Genomic DNA, 22,348 nt, shown 5'->3' with positions numbered 1-22,348 from the left:
GATAGATACAGAGAGTAGGTGTGATATTATTGTGATGCCACTCTACAATCCAAGTGATAAATTTCCCTTAATGAATCGTTTATCTAAAAACGCTAGACTGATGGGTTGTCCAGTACTTTTCGATTTATTCTAATAGTCAATGGGAAACTTTTATAGAACCGGACCGATCACTCTCAAAATTAGGCAGCATAGATTGAATGCCTAGTATCAATTAAAAAAAATGAATCACAAAATTTGGCTGATGCAGTTCTCTTATTCATATACCGATAGAACTAGAAACTTTAATCTAATAATAACAAAAAAAATGTAAATGACAACTTAAATCGTATCAGTTAGTGATCAAACCATGTATAGGATTTTCACATGGTTTGTCCAATTTGCTCACAACATTTGGTTAATTATTCATGATGGCATAACATGAATGATTCGTTGGCGTTTCAGACGCCCAAAAATTTCATGTAGCCGCATCACCGAATGCTTTCAGAAGGAAAGCAAACCAATTGAAATATAAAAAACAAGCTATGTGGCGAAATATTTTGTTCCGGTATCTGAGGCAAATAGCTAGGTATATAGTGAAGTGGGAAGAAACCTCAGCTGATCACTTTCGACACAACTCCCGCACCGACCGTTCTCCCACCTTCTCGAAGCGCAAATCTTTGCCCTGAATCAGGAAATAAAAGTTTTATGCTCGAGTTATAGGCCCAAATACTGAAAAAATAGTGTAACTTTATATGTAAACTGTTCGTAAGGAATCAAGAATCGACAAACAATTAAGGTAGCATCCCTTGTTGCAGAGTTAAGCAACCATGCATCTCTTACTTTCAACAAGGCGAAGACATGTATCCCTTACACACCATGTCTAAAAATGAATAGTTTTGATTGGTATTTCACCTCTCCCCTTGGTCAGGTAGTCGACATTCATGACTTGTTGAAGATATATATGGATAATCTCAAAAGGCATCACAAAACCTTTAAACCGTAACATAATCTTCATGGAAGTATGAATTGAATCAGATTCAACTCAAACTCAGGCATATAGATAGGGATCCAGAATTTTCCAGTTCTAGTCACCCAAATGCTAATCTAGCATACCAATACTGTCATTGGAGACACCAAACAATTGGTAGCTTCTCAAACTCAGGATTTCGAAAGAGAATCCTACGTAGAATGATTACCTCCGAATCCAAACTGACTAGGTCTAGATTTCTGTCATCATCCATACAACTATGAAAAAGAAACATGATTATGTAAAGATCCTCAGAAATTAACCTAAGATTCCAAAGTAGATCAAATTTCCAATGACAAATCACCATTTACATCCATCTTAGCTGATATTTAAAAATGATGAAATCCATGTGCAGATCAACAATGGAAACTCAACTCTGACAAGTTAGATGGACCCAATGTCTTTGTTCTACTATGTTGTCATCGAAGCTAAGGAAATGAATCAAGAAGTCAAAGGAAGAACTAGAATGGGCGGAAGGTTACAGGAAGGAAAAATAGTAAAGGTGGAAAGGAGGTAAGGTAAATATAATGGATAATGTTTTGAATGATGGATAAACAAAGCTCATGTGATTTCCCATGTTTGAAAAAGGAGTTTGTTTACTTCTAACAACAAATCTCATAAGCCCAGTGAATCTTGTACCATTGTTTAAAAAGTGGCCTATGTAATTGGCTTCAGTATAATAAATGCATTAAGCATACATTCAAAAACTACACTATAGTTAATTCGAACCTAGGGAGGATCACGATCCAATAAAACTCTAATTATTAGGTTGGTCTCTCCTCAAACAATAATGGTTTGTTTTTTATGTTATGTTCTCCTCCTCAGAGAACTCTGATCACAAAGCACTCTATAAGCTAATTTTTTAGTGTGGTAATTTTTTTTATGTTAATTGAAACATGTCACATTTGTTTTACATTGTTGATCAATATATATTGTTATATAGCATGTGTTTTTGTTTGTATAATTACATATGTTTTTGTTTTGAATGGATATATATATATATACCCTATGGAAGGTGAGCACCATGTGTAATTTTTTTTTATTTCTTTAGCTTAAATATTATAACACAAACCCAAAATCATAAAACCTAAACCTTAAGCTCTAAAAAAATATACTTGATACTCACAAAGTGAGCACCGTAAGTAGGGTAACATTGTTGTATGTGTGTATATATATGCTGACCTTATTACCAATACTATTTTTAAATATATTAATATCGATCATATATGCTGAAGGGGAGCGTAGGTGCAAAGATAAAGTTATTGTGACCTGGAAGTTACAAGTTTGAATTTGGAAAATCGTCTCTTGTAAAGCAGGATAAGGTTGCGTGCTATAGACCCTTCCGGACCCGCATTGGCGGGAGCTTCATGTACTAGAATGTCCTTTATTGATCAAATATGCTCCTGTATACATATATGCAATGCAATTGAAAGACTGTATACCACTTGCATATAAAAAAGGGCAGCCCGGTGCACGAAACTCCCGTCATACGGGGTCCCGGGGAGACTGTATACCACTTGCATATGCTTTTTAAAAACTTTCTCAACTTTCCCTCCCACTTTCATATTGGTGCACCATTTTGGTTCTGATATTGTAGATGCAACATAGATTGTGTACCTTAATAACTAATTAGGCACTCTAATGACAAGAGACAAAAGGGAAGAGTATCTCTGAATATACAAAAACATAATTATTCCTAAATTCCTGACATACTGAATAATTTACCATTATGCTTATAGGCTTTAGCCCCCAAAATAGAAGGAATAGTAATAAATATAGACTGTCATTGCACCCAGCCTATTTTTTTTATTGGAATAAATAATATATAAAACTATAAAAACTTAAATTCGGAAGTGTCTGCACTATTCTGCCTTTGTTTTGCAATAAAATTACAAGAAAAAGAACCATAATTTTACTATGCACATGGTGAATACTAACATTGAGACATGAAATGATAAAAGCCCAGCAGTAAATCTACTAGTTTTAAGATAATACTGATCTGGATATCAAAATAATTCACTTGGTAAGTAGCAACAGAGAAATAGACAACTATAGAAACACAGCAGCAATCTACTACATTCAAAATAGTACTATTCTGGATATGAAAATTTTCATTGTCAGGTTTCAGATTTCTATTGCAAAACAAGCTTAACCTAAAGATAGCCAATTACCATATATAAAGGCAATGCAAAATTTCCTAAGAACCTGCACTAGACTTCCAAATTTTAGAATATTCAATGATATCAAAGAGACGAATAGATCTTTTTTTTAAGAAAAAGGACTAAAATATGGGCTGTACTAACACAAATCTTAGCTGTAAACTTGTAGATAAGCACTAGGTGTAAGTGTCAAACACATGCCATATTGTTTAGTAAATAGATACTAAAGCACTATGACAGTGGTCTGGTGGAGAAGAGGAAGATATAAAAGCCTTTTCAAGCACAAAATGCAACAAATCCATAAAAGAAATACATCAGGAATTATAATCTACAACATGAAGCTATATGTCAACTAATACATATAATTTTCTCTACGCAAGTCTAGCAAACCAGACGCTTAATCACGGTTGTCAAAATGACCAAACAATTTCATAGAAACATTGTTTCTCTAGCGAAGGAAAACACAATAAAGTACCTGGTTCAAGGGGAACAGGAGATATCAACTCAAAAGTAGCTGAGACATTATCTCCAGGCATCACCATCTTTATATGATCAGGAAGCAAAACTCTGCCAGTAATATCTGCAGTTCTCAGGTAGAACTGGGGACTGTATTTTGAGATGAAAGCTGTGTGACGACCACCTTCATCTTTTGTCAATACATAAATCTCTCCTTCAAATTTCGTATATGTCTTTATTGTACCAGGCTTGCAAACTATCTACACTTATCAAAAACTATAAGTTACAAACTGATGCATAACTGAAAATACAAATCATAAAACACAAAAGCATGAGTCTTGAAGTCAAGTTTAGTTTCATGAGAAATCCTATGTATCAAATTTACCTATTGTTGTCTTCACATTCATATCTTGAAATAGAAGACAAAGAACAACATTTGATAATTTGGTCATAGATAATTTCGATAAAAGAATGTTATATTGCAAAGCCACAAAGTAGCAATTCAGCAGTCTGAAGCACAATTATGATAATTAATGCTCACCTGTCCTCTTTGCACATCACCACGTTTTAACCCACGTAGTAAAAGGCCAACATTGTCACCAGCCTAGATTACATAAAAACTATATAATATGTTCTGATATCTAAGGAAGTCTAATGGAGAAAATAAACAACAAAAAATTAACTACTCACTTGTCCATGATCCAAGATCTTCTTAAACATCTCAACACCAGTGACAGTAGTTTTCAAAGGTCCACCCTAATAAAAGGAAATTTAAGAGACAAGTATATTAGTTAAGTGATGTGAAGAATTCAACTAGAAACAAATATTGATAATAGAAAAATATGAAAAAAAAAAATATCATTAATAAATAAAAGAATGTGATCAATCAGGAAGGAAAAAAAAAACTCTCACCTGCATTATATTCAAATCCATCCATTTAAAAAATAATTCACATATAAAAAAAAGGACAACCTGGTGTACGAAGCTCCCACTATGCGGGGTTCCGGGAAAGGATCCATTGTACGCAGCCTTACCTTGCTTTTTGCAAGAGGTTGTTTCCAGGATTTGAACCCGTGACCTTTTGGTCACAAAGCAACAACTTTACCGTTGTGCCAAGGCTCCCCTTCAACAAATAATTCACATATAAGAAAGATAAATTCTTGCAAATATTAACAACAATAGTCAATTCAATTAATTCTCTAATTTTAAGGGAAACAACTCTCACTTGCATTAATCCTAAAATTTCAACATCTTCTCCAGTTTTAATTGTTCCTTGCTCAACCCGTCCAGTAACAACAGTTCCACGTCCCTGCAACATCAACCGTCATGCTCTTGATATTAGTCTTCAAGTAGTACAAGCAGATAGTGAAATTAGAACATCAAAGACTACACAAAGCATGTCATGAAAAGATTGATTTGTAAGGGACATTATGAAAGAAGAAAAAAAATTAAAAGATTAAAGTATATTTATAGTGTTTTGCACATGGTTTAAAATCTCAAGCCGTGCCGAGATTTTGATCCCGGATCGGAACGATACAGTTTCAGTAGCACATCGTGTCGATATAGTTTCGATATTTTTTAAATATAAAATATATTAACTGCAAAAACAACAACAACCAAACTTTATCCTACTAGGTGGGGTCGGGTATATGGATCATTGTACGTCATTGGACTCTATCCCCTACTATATCATCATCTATACTTAAATAAATTTTATCTTATTTTATTACTGCTAACCAAGTCTTTTTTGATCTTCCTTTTCCTCGTTTGATATGAGTATTTGGCATAGTTTCACATCGCCTAATCGAAAATTTATTGGTCGTCTAAGTACATGTTCATATCATCTTAAACGTCTCTCTAAATTTTCCCTCAATAGATGCAACTCCCTAAATACAAAATATATTAACTAAAAATAAAAAATTTAATATTAATAATTTATATATATATATATATATATATATATAATGGAATAATTTTATTAGATTTTAATTAAGCCTCTTTAAATTATCTCAATCATAGATAGGAGTTGATTAAATTTATTAACCTAAGTATTTAATTAAATCATAATTCTCATTCACGTTCCGCGGGCATGCGAGGCCCTCGCGACGCCTTCGGAGGCATTGTCAGGCTCGCACGATGCCTCTAGATGCATCGCAGGGTCGTGCGACGTGTCGCGACGACACTGTGTGTCAATGCCAATCCGCGGATGGAACGAGATGTTTCGCCCATATCGGGCAAAACAGTTCAAGATTTTAATCCATAGTTTTACAAAGGAATTCCAACTTGAACCGTGATAATGTATATATGGACATTAAGAGCAGTAGATGTTTATCTCCGTTCTCAACATAAAATCAAGAACCAAATTATCAACCGGTATTCTGCTGTATGTGTGAGATGATCTAATGGCAAGATCATAATAATCAAGAGGTAGATCTTTTCTCAATACTCACCACCAAGGAATTCTGATAGAGCATCATAAGAATCAATATGACTAATTGAAAACAAGGACATATATCATATAATCTTAAATTACTCTCACAACCTTAATAGTTTTGTAAAGGATTAAAAGTAAATTTGAATAATTAGTCAAGTCATGATATAAACCTGTATTGAAAATACATCTTCAATAGGCATGAGGAAGGATTTGTCAAGCTGACGTATTGGATCTGGTATATATGAATCCACTGCATCCATTAATTTTAAAATAGCTTGCTTTCCTATTTCTTCATTTCTTCCTTCTAAAGCGGACAATGCTGAGCCTTGAATGATAGGAATCTCATCCCCAGGGAACTTGTAAAAACTAAGGAGCTCTAGAATTAAACAAAGAGAATATCAAGCACAATGGAAAAAGTATCAAATTTCTACAAGGAAAAAATATCAACCAAGACCATACCTCGAAGCTCCATTTCTACAAGCTCCAATAATTCAGGATCATCTACAGCATCAACCTTATTTAAAAAGCATACAAGTGATGGAACACCCACCTACATGATGAGGAAAAAATTGAATCAATATAAAAAAAATACTCCAAATAGTGTCTGAAAAATAAAATCAAATATGGAATGACAACAATATTACTTGGCGAGCAAGAAGAATATGCTCCTTCGTTTGAGGCATTGGCCCATCAGGTGCTGATACAACAAGGATACCACCATCCATCTGAGCAGCTCCAGTGATCATATTCTATTTTTGAACAAAGATATAAGTCAAAATATTAAGTACATTTGGTTTTTCCTACAAAATATTAAATATGCTCATGAGAAAAGACAAGTTGAAGATGATGCTTACACTAGGTAGTCTGAGGTAATTGACTATTGAGAGGAAAAACAAACATAGCAATGCACAATATAGTTGCAGCATGCAAGAATGCATTTAGTAACAAGACCTTCAATGGATTTAGAAATAAGGATTCATAAAATATTTAATTCTGGCAAAGTTCTAAGCAATTTTTTGCATTTGATAGGAGGAATTTCAGAACAACCTAAATGTGAGATTAAAAGTTAACTTTAAAGAAAAATCTATTAAATTGCCAATGGAAGTGATACATGAAGTTAGACAATTTTCTTGACATGACTTTTTCACACACAAAGTTTTTGGCATGAAATTTTAGACTTGATAAGTTATAAAAATCTAGGAATTAGAAAAAAAATATCGAAGAACAAGTGTGTTGATTGTCACTCAGCCATAACAATTGGCAATTAAATACTTCTCCAACAAGACTAGGCAAACTGGTAGTAGGCCGCCCGTAAAGGATTTGAGTATGCTAATCATGCAAATGGTTTTCCTAATATCGGATAATTTAAACTTTTCAAGGACACATAATGGTTTCCCATATTACCTTAACATAGTCCGCATGTCCGGGACAATCAACATGCGCATAATGTCGTTTTGCAGTTTCATATTCTACATGTGCCTGCAAAAACAAAAAATTATCTGCATATAAAATAAAAAATGAGAAGGGGAGCCTTGGCGCAACGGTAAAGTTGTTGCTATGTGACCAAAAGGTCACGGGTTCGAATCCTGGAAACAGTCTCTTGCAAAAAACAGGATAAGACTGCGTACAATGGATCCTTCCCCGGGACCCCGCATGGCGGGAGCTTCGTGCACCGGGCTGCCCTTTTATATAAAATAAAAAATGAATTATCAAAGAAATTTAAAAAAAAAAACCGTTGCAATGGTAATTCCTCTAGCTTTCTCCTCAGGGGCTTTGTCAATCTCATCAAAAGCAATTGCTTTAGCTTTTCCCTCTTCAGAAAGAACCTACAGAAAAAAAAAAATCTTAATGAACAAAGCTGTACATAAAAACCAAAGTAAACAGTTATAAAACTTATTTGGCTTTAGCTTATAGAAGTTATGACAACAAAGAATGACTAAAACTAAATTATTTACATCATAAATCCATAAAAACAACAACAGTATGTAGAGAAATGAACTAATTGGATAGTAAAACAAAAACAAATAAAAAAATCACAACTGAAAGGCAAGCTAACCTTTGTAATTGCTGCTGTGAGAGTGGTTTTCCCATGATCAACATGCCCAATTGTACCAACATTGACATGAGGTTTCCTATAAAAGAAAGAAAAAAACTAAACTCAAAACTGCTTAAAAGTTCTTCACTTATGTGTCTTCCTATTATTAGTGTGACACAAAAGATTATCAAAATGCATCAAATATTTGAATGAACATAAATAAAAAAGGGTAGTTAACCAAACTAGAAATACAATTTAACTGAAGAATTCAACAAGCACAAAAAAAAATGAACACCCCCGCCATGACACCTTACTTAAAATTGATGGATGCCAATTGGATCCTCTTCAATAGGGAAGTAGCGAATTGTGATGAATAGCCAATAGACAGCAACAATCTAAATTTGACTTATTGCGTGGTATGAGTTTTAAAATCCCAAAATATCCACTGTAACTTGACCAGTAAAGTAGAGAAGAGAAAAGAAACAAAAAAAAAAAAGAGAACCAGAACTAAATTTGGTGTGGTCAAATGCCGGGGCTATCCAGTCAAATGGCTATGCAAGTCGAAATATAGATTAACTAGCAAAAGAGCTGCTTGACTCTAATAATTACTACTACTACTCAGCAAACCGAAAAATTCTCATCGAATTTAAAAGGTTCAAGTAATAAGAATTTGTTGGATGGAACCAGCTAGAGAAGACATTGAAGCGACAGAAGAATTAAACCCGATAACTTGGACAACATGGATAATTCATTGATTGTACAGCAAAATATAACATGAGATAGTCGATAAGTTATCTGTACTGCGTTTCAAGAAGGCAATGCCTACGAAAAGAACTAACCAGCGTATCACTCATTGAGGCCAAAATGAAGGATTTCTCCTTCGTTCTGCTAAAAATCAAATTTTTTTCGGCATGTTTCAAAAGCTCAACTAATAAAAGGGGCATTGCGAGTCTTACGTTCGGGTGAAGGTGGCCATAGACCTCCTCCACCAAAGCGCCACCGCGGTGTCGCTTCCACTGGTGGGGCTGGGCACACATTGGGAGTCCGCGCGGAGGCATGAAGTTGGGAGAGGTGAGGAGAAGGTGAAGCGTGGAAGCCGCCTTGAACTATGGTTTCTCAGAGCAGCCACTATGGCCATGGGAAGAAACTGGGCGATCGCTGCGCAGGGTGACTGTGGGTTGACGAAATTAAACGCTGATGCTTCGAGTTAGGGTTTTGGGGAGAGAGGGTTGGAACCGGTCTGGATTCCGGACCGGTAGTTCTGGGTGAAATGAAGAGCTTGGAAAGGCATCACATGTGGCAAAAGGTGATTCGTTCGTCCCAACACCCCCGTCAATTTATCCCTAGGTCAACACAGAGGAGGTAAATCACGAATGTCTATTAGCCATTAGTACAAATGATAAAGACATGAAGAAAATTATACTCGATTACGTCAAGTTTCGACCCCAATACCTCTCATGTGTCAAGCTTGGAAAGGCATCACAGCTTGACAATTGGATGATAAATAACTTGGAGTGCGAACTTAATTAGAAAAATACGTAGGGAGAATTTCTGTGGCAAAGCTTATTTACCTTCCTTTAATATATACACCATCAAACAAAATTGAATAAATAAATTTAAACAGAGATGATGAATTCTTCACAATTTTTCAAAGGACGCATCCAAGATTTAGGATTGCCCAAAAGATACCTCAAGATTTAAGATGTCTAAAGGATGTATCTCTTTCCCATTTTACCTCTTTAGGAAAGTTAAGGGGGCGTTTGGTTTGGAAAATATTTTCTATTTTCTGTTTTCTATTTTCTATTTCTGTTTTCCTGTTTTCTGTTTCTGTTTTTAGAAAACAGAAAATGTGTTTGGTATGATATACAGTAATTCTATTTTCTAGAAAAGAAAACTGGAAAATGCGTTTGGTATGTTTATATGGAAAAAAAATAGATTTATATATGAATGTTATTTTATACTAGATTTAAGTTTTTTAAACTAGATTTATGTTTAGGTTGCTTTCCTGGATTTGATCTTTCTAATTGTTTATACTTATATCTGAGAATTTTACAATGCCCTTCAATGCGCCACTTGCTCTGCAAAGATCATATATTTATTTCGTTTATAACTATTAAGTGTTATTGATGTCTAGTTATTGTTGTAAATTTATTTACAAACAAACAGACACACACATCTTCTAACATTGATGTGTAGACGCTTACGACAAAGAGTAACACAGAAAAGAGCAAGGTTTTAACACGCGCAACAAAGCTATGATAATTATCTCCAGTCAAATTAACCCTTAAACATAGAATCCAAATTCAAAACATCAAATGATTCTTTCATAAACGCACAACTCATTGCATTAACACTTTTATTGAAGGAATAAATATCTCCAGTCAACATATTTTATGACATAATTGTCTTGAACAAAAAAGACTAGTCTTCATCCTGCACAATGCGACATTGCCACCTTATACAACAACTTGAAATGGTTTTCCCAAAACCTGCCACCATCTCAAGGTGAGACTGAAAAATCTACACCCGATGATAGCATCTGCATTACTTGGATTTGAAGGATCAAGCTCTGGCATCTTCCTTTTGGTAGCTGTTTGCTTGGAACTTTCTGCTCCCTTTGAATTGATGGAGGTATCGGTCTTCGCAGCCATGTCAATCGGATCAGAACATACACTTGATGGCTCTTATGCAGTGGAAAGAGTGTTGAATTTGTTCATGGTTGACTTGCATTGCTGCTCAAACATCACTTGCAGGTACTTCCCTTGCTCCTCAATTCTGAGTTGTAGATTTCTCTGAATCTGTTGAAAATCAATTCTGACTTGCATTAGCTGTTGCTGGTACAGAATACAAAAAATATTACCGACGATACAGCTGTGAGTTGAACAAGAATAATTGGGACAAATACAGTTTAACGCTTGAGGCTGCTGCTTGTTTTTTGAAGTTAGATGTGAAATCAACAATCACGCAACATTCATTAACAATTGTTTGTTAAGAAAAATACCAAATAAAATTCCATAAATTTATGGCCTGGATCATGTCAAAGATACAAAAAAGAAATAAAACAATAGAAAAGCATGCTCATAACTCAACTATAAAAGATACCTGTAGTTGTTCATGAAGGCGTTTCTGAACTTCCATCTGGAGCCGCAATGCCTCAGTTAGATCAATACCTCTGAAATAAGACGTCACAAGTTGAATCATTTCAACAAGACTGCTTGTTACCTTAATGACTAGAGGAGGAGGGGAACTATGCAGCAAAAAAGAAAATAAAAAAAGTAAGGATCATATAAGCAAAAAAGAACATATGCAGCAATCCTCACAACATTCAGAGTTCATATGCAGCAATCCTCACAACATTCAGAGTTCCAAACTCCTCTCACATATGCTATGTACTTGAGACATTAATTTTCAAATTTGTAGGTCTCAAAGAAAGTCCACAGATTGTAACAACAACTTTCTTTTCTATTCCTTCACAAAAATCAAGAGCCACAGATTGTAACAACAAGCTTCCCATCTGAGCTAATTACAGATTGTAACAAAATGCTTCCCAACCAAAATTCAAAAACAAAAAACAGCCAATTATAACAGTCATTCATAACAAAATCAAGAGCCATAAAAGGCTGAAACCAGACATTAGCTAATTACGGATGATGCTCCACATAATCATTCCACATATGGCTTGCAATGTCATCACGTATGTGTCCCATCTGAGCTGTTTGGCTTGGATCAATTGGAATCGGCTCTTGATCACCAAAACTATCTTCAACTCCAGACATGAGCATATCTTCAGATGAATACTCTATAAATAAATTATCCATTGCATGATGCCGACGTATGAAATTATGCACCGCACAACATGCAAGTGGAATTAATCTTTGGCTAGTAATTGGATAGTTTGGCATATCCTTTAAAATTCGAAACCTTGCCTTAAGCACCCCAATGCATCGCTCAATAATATTACGACATGTGCTATGCCTATAATTGAACAACTCTTCCTTCCCCCTTGGTCTGCCTTGTCGTCGATAATCTCTCAAGTGATAGCGTTGACCTCGATACGGAGCAAGAAACCCCGGCATATTTGGGTAACCAGAATCAACCAAATAAAATTGATCTGTGATAGTATTATCATATTAATTAATAATGTAAAATACCTACATAAATGAATATATATAGAGAATTTTTTCTATTACTTACCACCGCAAGGTTTAGGAAAATGATTTTCATGCCTAGTCAAAGCGTCTATGAACACCCTTGAATCATTTGCTGTCCCCTCCCAGCCCGTATACACAAATGTAAAAAGCATATCGAAATCGCATACAAGCATCACATTTTGTGTGACAATAACCTTTCTACCACGAAAAGATGTTTGAATTGATGTCGGTGCCCATGCCGATACGTGAGTTCCATCAATAGCTCCAAGACAATTCTAAAAATACACAATGTCTTAGTAAAGATATGTTGTTAATGTAACTAGATACATTAGGGTAAAATATATACCTTAAAATATGGAAACCACTTTAGATTATGCAATATGCGAGGATGGACGCCATTGTGTTCATATGGTCGAATAATATGTGTGCCCAATGTACAAACAGCTCGTAAAACTCGTTTGAACCACTTGCTACAAGTGTACAATGAATGTTGAAATCGATCTGCACATATTCGATGTCGTGTGTTGTGCCCGATGATTAGTAAGAACATAGCGACACCTTCTTCAACAGTAACTTTCTTTCCATCTTGTAATAGATTCATCTCTTTTAATGTCCTACAAAAATTCATGAACACATGTTTCGACATACGAAAATTATCAAAGCAAACTTGAGGGTGCCCATCAAGTATTTCTTGAATATACATCCTCCCAGTAAGGGATGACGTTCGACAAGGCATCCGATCAATAGATCTATGAAACTGAGTCATTTCATGAAAAAAATCATTTGCATGGCTCAAAATAAGAAGCAAATTGATATCTGGGCCTAATTCATCATAGTCATCAGATTCATCATCAGAGTTTGACATGATCTGCAATAAATCGATATTAAACTCAGCACACATGTATAAAATTAATTATGAATTGAGGCAAACCAATAAACAATTAAAATTTAAAAAGCATGACATAGTCATCAACATTAAATTTCAAAATATCAAATATGTCTTAAACATTCAATCCACAAAATAGCAAATATGTCTTACACATTCAAGTCACAAAATCAAAAATCATCATTACTTAAAAAGTCTCCGGCTAGGTAATAAAAGCAATCCCCATGAACTTGTCAACATATGACCCTACACACGGTCGAGATTGAGGCAATCCAACCATCCAGCTCTCCTATTTGATGGAATTTTCATGAAAACCTCTCGTAGCCAAGGTTTACCGAAAGCTTCTGTAGCTTTTGTGTACACTTGGTTTGATAAGTCATCCATCTGATTTAAAACCTGCATGCACATATCTATAGAGTAAGGATCACTGAACCCGCTCGTTCCAGTAGAGGAAGAAATTTCTTGTTCGCGTTCTAACTTAGCAGCCCTCAAATCCAGGTATTTTTGCCTAGCAATAGATTCTTGACTCAGGTGTTGCAAGGTATCACTCCACTTGTCCATATAAGCATCATATTTTTCAGTTTTTGAACGCTTAGGATCTTTACGTCGATGACTCTCAGTTGATTCTGTACTACGACGTCGGCGATTGTTAGGTTCCCCTCCAACGTCCTCATTCTCATCATCGACAACTTCAACATATGAGCTGACACCTCTGTTAATAAATGCTTCTTCGAGCTCTCTCTCTTCATCAGATGTGGGAGGTAATTGAGTAGAAGCTCTATGCATATCACCAGTTGCAGTTGTCCCGCCGAAAATTTCACTAAGAATGTGAAAATGATCACATCCTTCCTTTCGTATTGACTTATACTCCTTTTTATTTTTCTGTTCCATTGATTACAAAAAAATGCATTTTATTATACATAAACATACAATAAAATTATATATTTGATTAGATATAAGTATTTACCAGATAAAATTCTGCCCACACTTCCTCTGGAGCATTCACTTTATTGGTGTCAGGATCCATTGTCACACCAGTATGTGCAAGCAATGCTGCAAAAAGGCGTTGTCTTGTGCGTAGACGATTCCATTTACCTTTGAGCCTTTCTACACCATAATTCTTGTTCGTAACCTGATATAATTCTTTGTTGATCTCCTCCCAAACCGTATTAGTGAAGGTAGATGTTTGTAGCTTATTGTGCTTCACTTTTTCATAAATGATATCGACAAACATGGCAACATTTGTTTTTGACCAATCATACTTCTCAATTTCGATACTTGGATTATGCCCTCCCATAATGTAATCTCTAAAAATTGCCAATATTAAAGGCGACATAAAAATGTAGAGCAACATATATTAGAAAATGTAATACCCAAAGCAATACCCTAAGCAAGTTACAAGCATGTAGAGAAAAAAATTGGAATGTACATCCAAGTTTTAACCTTTTCATCTAGTAAGTTGATGCCCCAATGTAGAGAAAACAAGGCCCTGAGATTGAGTTGCAATAGACAATGGTACTTGTGATATGCATTGTTTTATTCAAGTAAAAAGAGAATAATCACAAATAGATTTATGAACTCCAATGTAATTCATAATGACTAGATATAGTTTGTGAGACTAAACCTACATATTCTAACAATTCTAATGGTTGACTCCAACATAAAGAACACAACTTTCCATCTATTTTTGTAAAAAAAAATTATTATATAATCATAGCCATTTTATAAGTATAAAAATACAACATTTTTATGTCCTCTCCTTGAAAATTCCCACATTTCTCAAATTGAACAAAATGAAAAACCAATTGCCATCAAACAACCTCAATCTGAACAACTGTATAGGAAAAAAAAGGAGATAATAAAACTAACTAGTGAGAAATTACAAATTAAAAAATCATGCTTTTGTTAGAACACACATTGATCACGCTTCTGTTAGATTGTGGCACAGCTACAAACTTGAGCATTCAAGATTAGGTCAAATATACTTCTTCTTCAAAATTTCTATTCATTTCAAATTCCATACTTCATCCAAATACAAAGATCAACTGAAAAAGGAGGAAGGAAATGATGAATCTTACGAATCCAAACCAAAGATGTCTGGAGCTTTTAGAACGAGAAGGTGGCTTCTGGATCGGAGAGGGAGGGCAGCGGGGCAGACTCAGAGAAGAACCCTAGCCCGATGGCGCAGAGGGCGGCGACGACAGGGATGACGAGACGATCGGAGAGGGAGGGCAGCAGGGCGGACTCAGAGAAGAACCCTAGCCTGATGGCGCAGAGGGCGACGACGACGACGGGGATGACCAGGGGTGCGTTCTCAGCGCGAGGTTAGGGAAGGCGACGAGCTGTGTGGTCGCTACAAGGAAAGAAGGAAGGGAGGAAAAGGATGAAAGAGGCGGTGGTGAATCTGGCAGTGGTAGAGGGGCGTCGGTGGAGAGGGGAAGAAGAGGGATGGGTGGCGGCGATAGGGAGCTAGACCACGGGAGAGGGGCTCGGGAGGAAAATGAGAGTGGAGAGAAGAAACTAGGGCTTAGGACAGAAACGCAAGGTTACGCCGCGTTTTCCCGTTTTCTATTTTTCTGTGCGCGTTTTCCATTTTCTCTAGAAAATGATATTTTGTTATTTTCTGTTTTCTTAGAAAATGAGTTCTCATTTTCCAGAAAATGGAAATGGAAAACACAAAACAAACAGTAATTTCCAAAAAAAAAGAAAATGAAAATAGAAAACGACCCAACCAAACGGCCCCTAACTTTTTCATATCTTTTCTTTTCCCTTTACATACAACATGAATATAATCATCTTTTATTATAATTTTCTCCCATCTTAAATTAGATTAAATTTATTTTTTCTACTTTGTATGCATGCAACAATTATTATGATATTAATTTTTAAAAATCAAAATTATAACTTAATTACACTAGCATTATTATAGTGCTTGTTTTTAAAAACCAACACGACAATGTGTTAAGTTGTGATATTGATTTTTTAAAAAAAAACAATAAAGTATATTTGGATTCCTACGCACGGTAGAAGTTCATAGTATTGGTGCGGTTAGCACTAACGATTTAATCCAGGTTTTGATGAATGACAAATCAGGTTAAGTTAGTCTGTTGTTGTCTAACACTCTGATCGAGTGTGCAGGAGAAGTCCAGACAGGTCGACAGGCTGACCGGATATTTGGCACGAAGCCCAACTAGGTCGACGGGCTGACCGGATAGCTGGCAAGAAGTCCAAGTGGGTCGACGGGCTGACCGGACGCTTGGCGAGAAGTCCAGCTAGGTCGATGGGCTGACCGGATAGCTGGCGAGAAGTCCAAGCGGGTCGACGGGCTGACCGGACGCTTGGCGAGAAGTCCAGCTAAGTCGACGGGCTGACCGGATAACTGACAAGAAGTCTAGACGGGTCGAAGGGCTGACCGGACGTCTGGCAGGTAAGTAAGGTAAGTCACTGGATGGGAGTGACTGCGAGGACGCGTTCCCGGGAAGGGAACATTAGGCGTCGATCCGGCTTAGATCCATTTCGGATATCTAAGTCGAGATCGTGACTAGATTCCGGTCTCGGAAAGACGGAATATAAGTCATACTTCTTATGTCAAATTTATAAACTGTGCTAACACTCTATTTTGCAGGATATACATTATTTATTTGCCTCGGACTAACCTTGTCTTGCAGGAAAGCTGGTTTCTGGAGAAAGGTGGTTCGGGCGCCCGGAAGGGATCCGGACGCCCGGGAGGCGATGTTTATCCCGATTACGCGTCGCCACGTGGAGCTCGCCAGTTGGACCTGCCACGTCTCACCAGGGCGCCCGGAGGGGATCCGGGGCGCCCCGAGTCTCATATAAAAGGAGGGTCAGAGGGGAGCTTCAAAACAACAACTGAGAACTCTTCGACTGCTAGTCCTGCTGCTCTATGCTCCTACGACGCTAGCAAAGCTCCGACAAAGTGCTCCTTCTTCTTTGGTTAATTTCCTTGTCGGTATTACTTTGTTTCATTAGCATTTCTTGTATTCCTTTTGTAATCATATTCGAATTGCTAGTGATTGCCCAACGAAAGTGGTCAAGGACCACGGGCCTTCGAGTAGGAGTCGTCACAGGCTCCGAACGAAGTAAAATCAACTGTGTTCATTTACTTTTCCGCTGCGTACTTTTACACTCGAGTTTTCGAATCGATATTCACCCCCCCTCTATCGAACGATCACGGTCCTACAAGTGGTATCAGAGCAGGTACCGCTCTGATTTGGTGCAACCACCAATCAAGCAAAGGGGGGTCGTTTTAAAGAAAAAATTAGATATTGTTTGTCTTTTAAATAAAACCTTACGCCTTTCGTTTTTTCCCTCCAAAACGATTTTTGAAAAATACATCGTCATCTTTTCACCATTGTTTAGTATTTAAAAAATATTACATTTTCAAAATTTTGAAATAATATTTTTTTTCAAATATTTTATTAATATTTTATTATTTTTCCCGAAAATAGTGAAATATTATTTTTTTCATCACTGCTAATCCAAGACCAAGTCTTGGGATTTTTTTTTCTGTTTCTCTGTGTGCAAGAAAAATGACTCTTCAAGAAGGACGGAACCCCCACGAACCACCACCATACGATCATGAAGACTTCAACTACTGGAAGCGATTAATGAAATGCTTCTTAGGAAGCATAGACATCGATTATATGCTAATTTTGAGGAAACCTACTCAAAACTCGGAACTGAACAAAAAGGTAAATAACATTATTTGTAATGTTTTACCTAACAATATTTTATGTAGATTAGAAAAGTACAAGAATACATATGAGCTGTGGATCCAGTTGATCAAGCTTCACGAGACGCCGATAGAGCTAGAAGATCAAGTTAAAGTCAAATGTGGACTCGAGTCAAATCCAACAGAGAAGCCTACTGAATTAGGGGTTGCGCTCAAGGTTAGTAATATTTATCAAAATACCCCTGCTAATAGTGGTTTAAATATTCAGCATGATGATAACTATGAAATTAGTCCAAGTATGGTGCATGATAATCTAGATTTAAATGATTTAAATTCAAAATCACAAAATAATCTAGACTCTGATCAAGTCAATCAAGACTCTGATCAATTTGGCATCAACCTTGACTTGGTCAAACAAAACAATGACCAAATCAACTCAAATAATTTAATTAATTCAGAAAATTTAAAATTAGGTAAACATTTAGACATAAATAAATCAAACATTAAAATAAATTTGAATTTAAATGCTAAAAATGAGAAAATGGATAAAATCAATAAATACCCTGATAAAATATTTAATAATCAAGATAAAATCAGTCTAGAAAATGCTATCCAAAACCAAGATAATTTAATTAATAAAAATTTAAACTTTAAAGATAAAACTAATCTAATAAATTCAATTAACCATATCAATTTAAAAGGCAAAGAAAATATAAGGATAAAATAAAATCAAAACGGAATTTAACAAACTTAAAATTAAATGTTAAAGATAACATATTAAACAAAAATAATCCAGAAATTTCAAAATTAACAATTAATAAAAAGCTAAAAGATAAACCGTTAAGAAAATATAATTCAAACAGTTTAGTTAATTCAAATTTTAAAATAAATAAAAACTTAAACTTTAAAAATAAGTTATTAAAAAAAGATAATTCAATTAACCCAATAAAATTGAAATTGAAAGGAAATTCAAATATTAAATACACTCTCTTAAAGAAAGATAATTTGACCAATTTAATTAATTCAAAATTAAAAACTTAAATTTAAATTACAAATTAAACATTAAAACTTAACTAAAACCAACTCTAATTATACAAAAATCTTAAATTAATTGCTAATAATTCAGGAGGAGGCTCCAGAATAGCTGGCACCTCCAAAACTAATCTACCCGAAAAGGGTAACCCAAACCAACCTACCCGACAGGGTAATTAGGACTAGTTAAAGAGGGTTAAAGTTTAACTTAAATCATGGTACTGGTGAAGTTTTTTGATGATAGTACGTTGGGGAAGCTTGGGCATCGCATGTCTAGAAAGATATGGCTTCAATCTGGTGCATTTGACCAAGTGGAACCGACCGAAGCTACCTTTAAATGGATCCTAACTAGTTAGACCAAGGTTTAGTACTAAGCTCCGTGGATAGGACTATTCGGAAAACCTCGAAAGGTTGGTTACTTCTAATGACGTCCAAGTGACTCACCAAGCTTAGAAGTTTATCCGAAAAATGCCTATTTGTTGAGGCCAAAGTTAAATCTGAATCTAACACAAGTTAAACCAAACTCTGTAATTAAATCTAATTCATCTCACAAAATTATAGAATTCCCTGATTGATAATCTAGATTGGGTGAGATGAATAAGGATTAAATTAATTAACTTTCACACTAAATTGAAATTAAGTAAAATTAATTTTCAAATTTCAAATTAAATTAAATTAAATTTAAATTATATTTTTTTAAAAATCTATTTTAAAAATTAATTTTTTTTAACTTAAAAATTTATTTTAAAAACTTAATTTTTTTTAAAAAAAGATTATTTTAAAAATTAAACATACTTTTTTTTAACTTAAAAATTTATTATTTATTATTTTAACTTAAAAATTTATTTTAACCTAAAAATTATATTAAATGCAAATTTTATTTTAACCTAAAAAAACTATTTTAACTTAAAAATTTATTATTTTAACTTAAATATTTATTTTAACCTAAAAAATATTTTAAATTAAAAATTTATTTTAACCTAAAAATTATTTAACTTTAAAATTTTTATATTTAACTTAAAAATTTAACTTTAAAATCTTTAAATTATTTTAAAATTATCTTCAAAATTCTTTAAAAACTATTTTAAAAAGTATTTTAAAAATTATTTTAAAACATTTTAAAAATTATTTTAAAAATCATTTTAAAAATTTTAAAAATTCTTTTAAAACCTTTTAAAAACTATTTTAAAAAGTATTTTAAAAATTATTTTAAACATTTTAAAAATTATTTTTAAAATCATTATAAAAATTTTAAAAATTCTTTTAAAAATCATTTTAAAAACTCTTTTAAAAAGTATTCTAAAAATTATTTTAAAACAATTTAAAAATTATTTTAAAAACTCTTTTAAAAATCATTTTAAAAATTTTAAAAATTCTTTTAAAACCTTTTAAAAATCATTTTAAAAACTCTTTTAAAAAGTATTTTAAAAATTATTTTAAAACATTTTAAAAATTATTTTAAAAAACTCTTTTAAAAATCATTTTAAAAATTTTAAAAATTCTTTTAAAAACCTTTTAAAAATCATTTTAAAAATTTTAAAAATTCTTTTAAAACCTTTTAAAAATCATTTTAAAAACTCTTTTAAAAAGTATTTTAAAAATTATTTTAAAACATTTTAATCAAGCAAAATTTAATCAATAAATTATTAATATTGATTAATTATTGAATTAATAACAACTTATCTTACTTAACATTACACTAAAGGTTAACTCATTTCAACTGAATCTAACGTTAATTACGTTTAGTCAAATTTAAATAAACAATTTTATAAAGATAATTATACAATCGCCTAAAACACTTAGGTACGAAAATATGTTACGGTTGTAAAATTTTATATTAAGAGGAGTAATAAATAAGGAGGATTAATAAATTAAAGGAGTATCAAATTCAGGGGGAGGTTTTTAATTATCTCCTTAAGTGTTATTTTTTAATCTTCTCTTTAAAATCTCTCTAGAAAATTCTACCTCAATTTTTTTTCTACTTTGAATATATTTAGCAAATATTTTCAAAATTTTATGTCAGGTTCAGGGGGAGAAATAAAACTAATTCAGTTTTTCAAATCGAATTTTAAACTTAATTTTGAAAATCAAAGTTTAAAAATCAATTTTCAAAATCAACCTATTTAAAATTGGGAAAAATTTCTTAAATCAACTCACAATTGTTTGTTTTAAATCACACACTTTTTATTCTTTTTACTTAGTCCTTGAAAACTGAACTTTTCTAGTATTTTAAACCATCGTTTTGAAACTAGTACTTTTGAACTTTGAAAATTTGATTTTGGAAAAAGAATTCTACAAAATTATTTTTGAAAACCAAAAGTAAAGTTCAAAATCATTTTTCTTAATTTTGAAAATTGAATCTTTTACAAACTTAGTGTTGAAAAATTAATTTCAATCAGTTTTGAAAACTGGATTTTTCAAACTTAGTTTTGGAATTTTGATTTTGAAAACTTATGTTTGAAAAGCGTTTCAAAGTTGAAACGTGTCTTGGAAATTTAAAACTTGATCTTGAAATTTAGAACTTATACACTTATGTTTGAAAGTTGTTTTTCTAAAAGCTAAAAGCTAATGCTTCAAACAAGTTTTCAAAAAGTTTAAACTCCCCCAGATTATCTTGACATTTTTTTTACTTTGTCTGCTTATCTTGACATTTCAAAAGTCTATGTTTACTTAATCAATGCTTATGTTTGATGAATGTCAAAGGGGGAGGGTTAGGTGGTTAAGTTAACTGAACCAAACTGAAAATACAAACTAACTTTAAAACCACATAAATGCATATGTTTTCACTAACTTAACCAGGTTGTCATTCCATCAAAAAGGGGGAGATTGTTGGTGCGGTTAGCACTAACGATTTAACCCAGGTTTTGATGAATGACAAATCAGGTTAAGTTAGTATGTTGTTGTCTAACACTTTGATCGAGTGTGCAGGAGAAGTCCAGACAGGTCGACGGGCTGACCGGATGTTTGGCACGAAGCCCAGCTAGGTCGACGGGCTGACCGGATAGCTGGCAAGAAGTCCAAGCGGGTCGACGGGCTAACCGGACGCTTGGCGAGAAGTCCAGCTAGGTCGATGGGCTGACCAAATAGCTGGCGAGAAGTCCAAGCGGGTCGACGGGCTGACCGGACGCTTGGCGAGAAGTCCAGCTAGTTCGACGGGCTGACCGGATAGCTGGCGAGAAGTCCAGACGGGTCGAAGGGATGACCGGACGTCTGGCAAGTAAGTAAGGTAAGTCACTGGAGGGGAGTGACTGCGAGGACGCGTTCCCGGGAAGGGAACATTAGGCGTCGATCCGGCTTAGATCCATTTCGGATATCTAAGTCGAGATCGTGACTAGATTCCGGTCTCGGAAAGACGGAATCTAAGTCATACTTCTTATGTCAAATTTATAAACTGTGCTAACACTCTATTTTGCAGGATATACATTATTTATTTGCCTCGGACTAACCTTGTCTTGTAGGAAAGCTGGTTTCTGGAGAAAGGTGGTCCGGGCGCCCG

General features: G+C 34.2%; 2 protein-coding genes across 2 annotated transcripts; both read right to left on the bottom strand.

Annotated features, from left to right (window-relative positions):
* Window positions 1–261: 261 nt before the first annotated feature.
* LOC121982110 (elongation factor Tu, mitochondrial-like) lies at window positions 262–9,347 on the bottom strand. Its single transcript, XM_042535019.1, has 12 exons — window positions 9,047–9,347; window positions 8,112–8,187; window positions 7,789–7,881; window positions 7,460–7,534; window positions 6,700–6,804; window positions 6,515–6,605; window positions 6,226–6,431; window positions 4,847–4,930; window positions 4,312–4,377; window positions 4,163–4,225; window positions 3,641–3,881; window positions 262–661 (listed from the first exon to the last, which is right to left on the bottom strand). Exons 1-12 carry the CDS (start codon window positions 9,226–9,228, stop codon window positions 591–593), a joined length of 1,353 nt encoding a protein of 450 aa, XP_042390953.1. The 5' UTR covers window positions 9,229–9,347; the 3' UTR covers window positions 262–590.
* A 1,427-nt stretch (window positions 9,348–10,774) lies between these two features.
* LOC121980089 lies at window positions 10,775–14,622 on the bottom strand. The gene is made up of 7 exons (XM_042532056.1): window positions 14,095–14,622; window positions 13,524–14,009; window positions 12,909–13,109; window positions 12,285–12,516; window positions 11,736–12,201; window positions 11,193–11,337; window positions 10,775–10,924 (listed from the first exon to the last, which is right to left on the bottom strand). The coding sequence occupies exons 1-7, from the start codon at window positions 14,479–14,481 to the stop codon at window positions 10,775–10,777; spliced, it is 2,067 nt and encodes a 688-aa protein (XP_042387990.1). The 5' UTR covers window positions 14,482–14,622.
* Between the last annotated feature and the right edge of the window lie 7,726 nt (window positions 14,623–22,348).

The sequence above is a fragment of the Zingiber officinale genome, chromosome 5A, assembly GCF_018446385.1.
Source record: "Zingiber officinale cultivar Zhangliang chromosome 5A, Zo_v1.1, whole genome shotgun sequence".
NCBI lineage: Eukaryota > Viridiplantae > Streptophyta > Magnoliopsida > Zingiberales > Zingiberaceae > Zingiber > Zingiber officinale.
The sequence above is the reverse complement of the archived record's forward strand: the minus strand, read 5'-3'. Positions and strand labels throughout refer to the sequence as shown.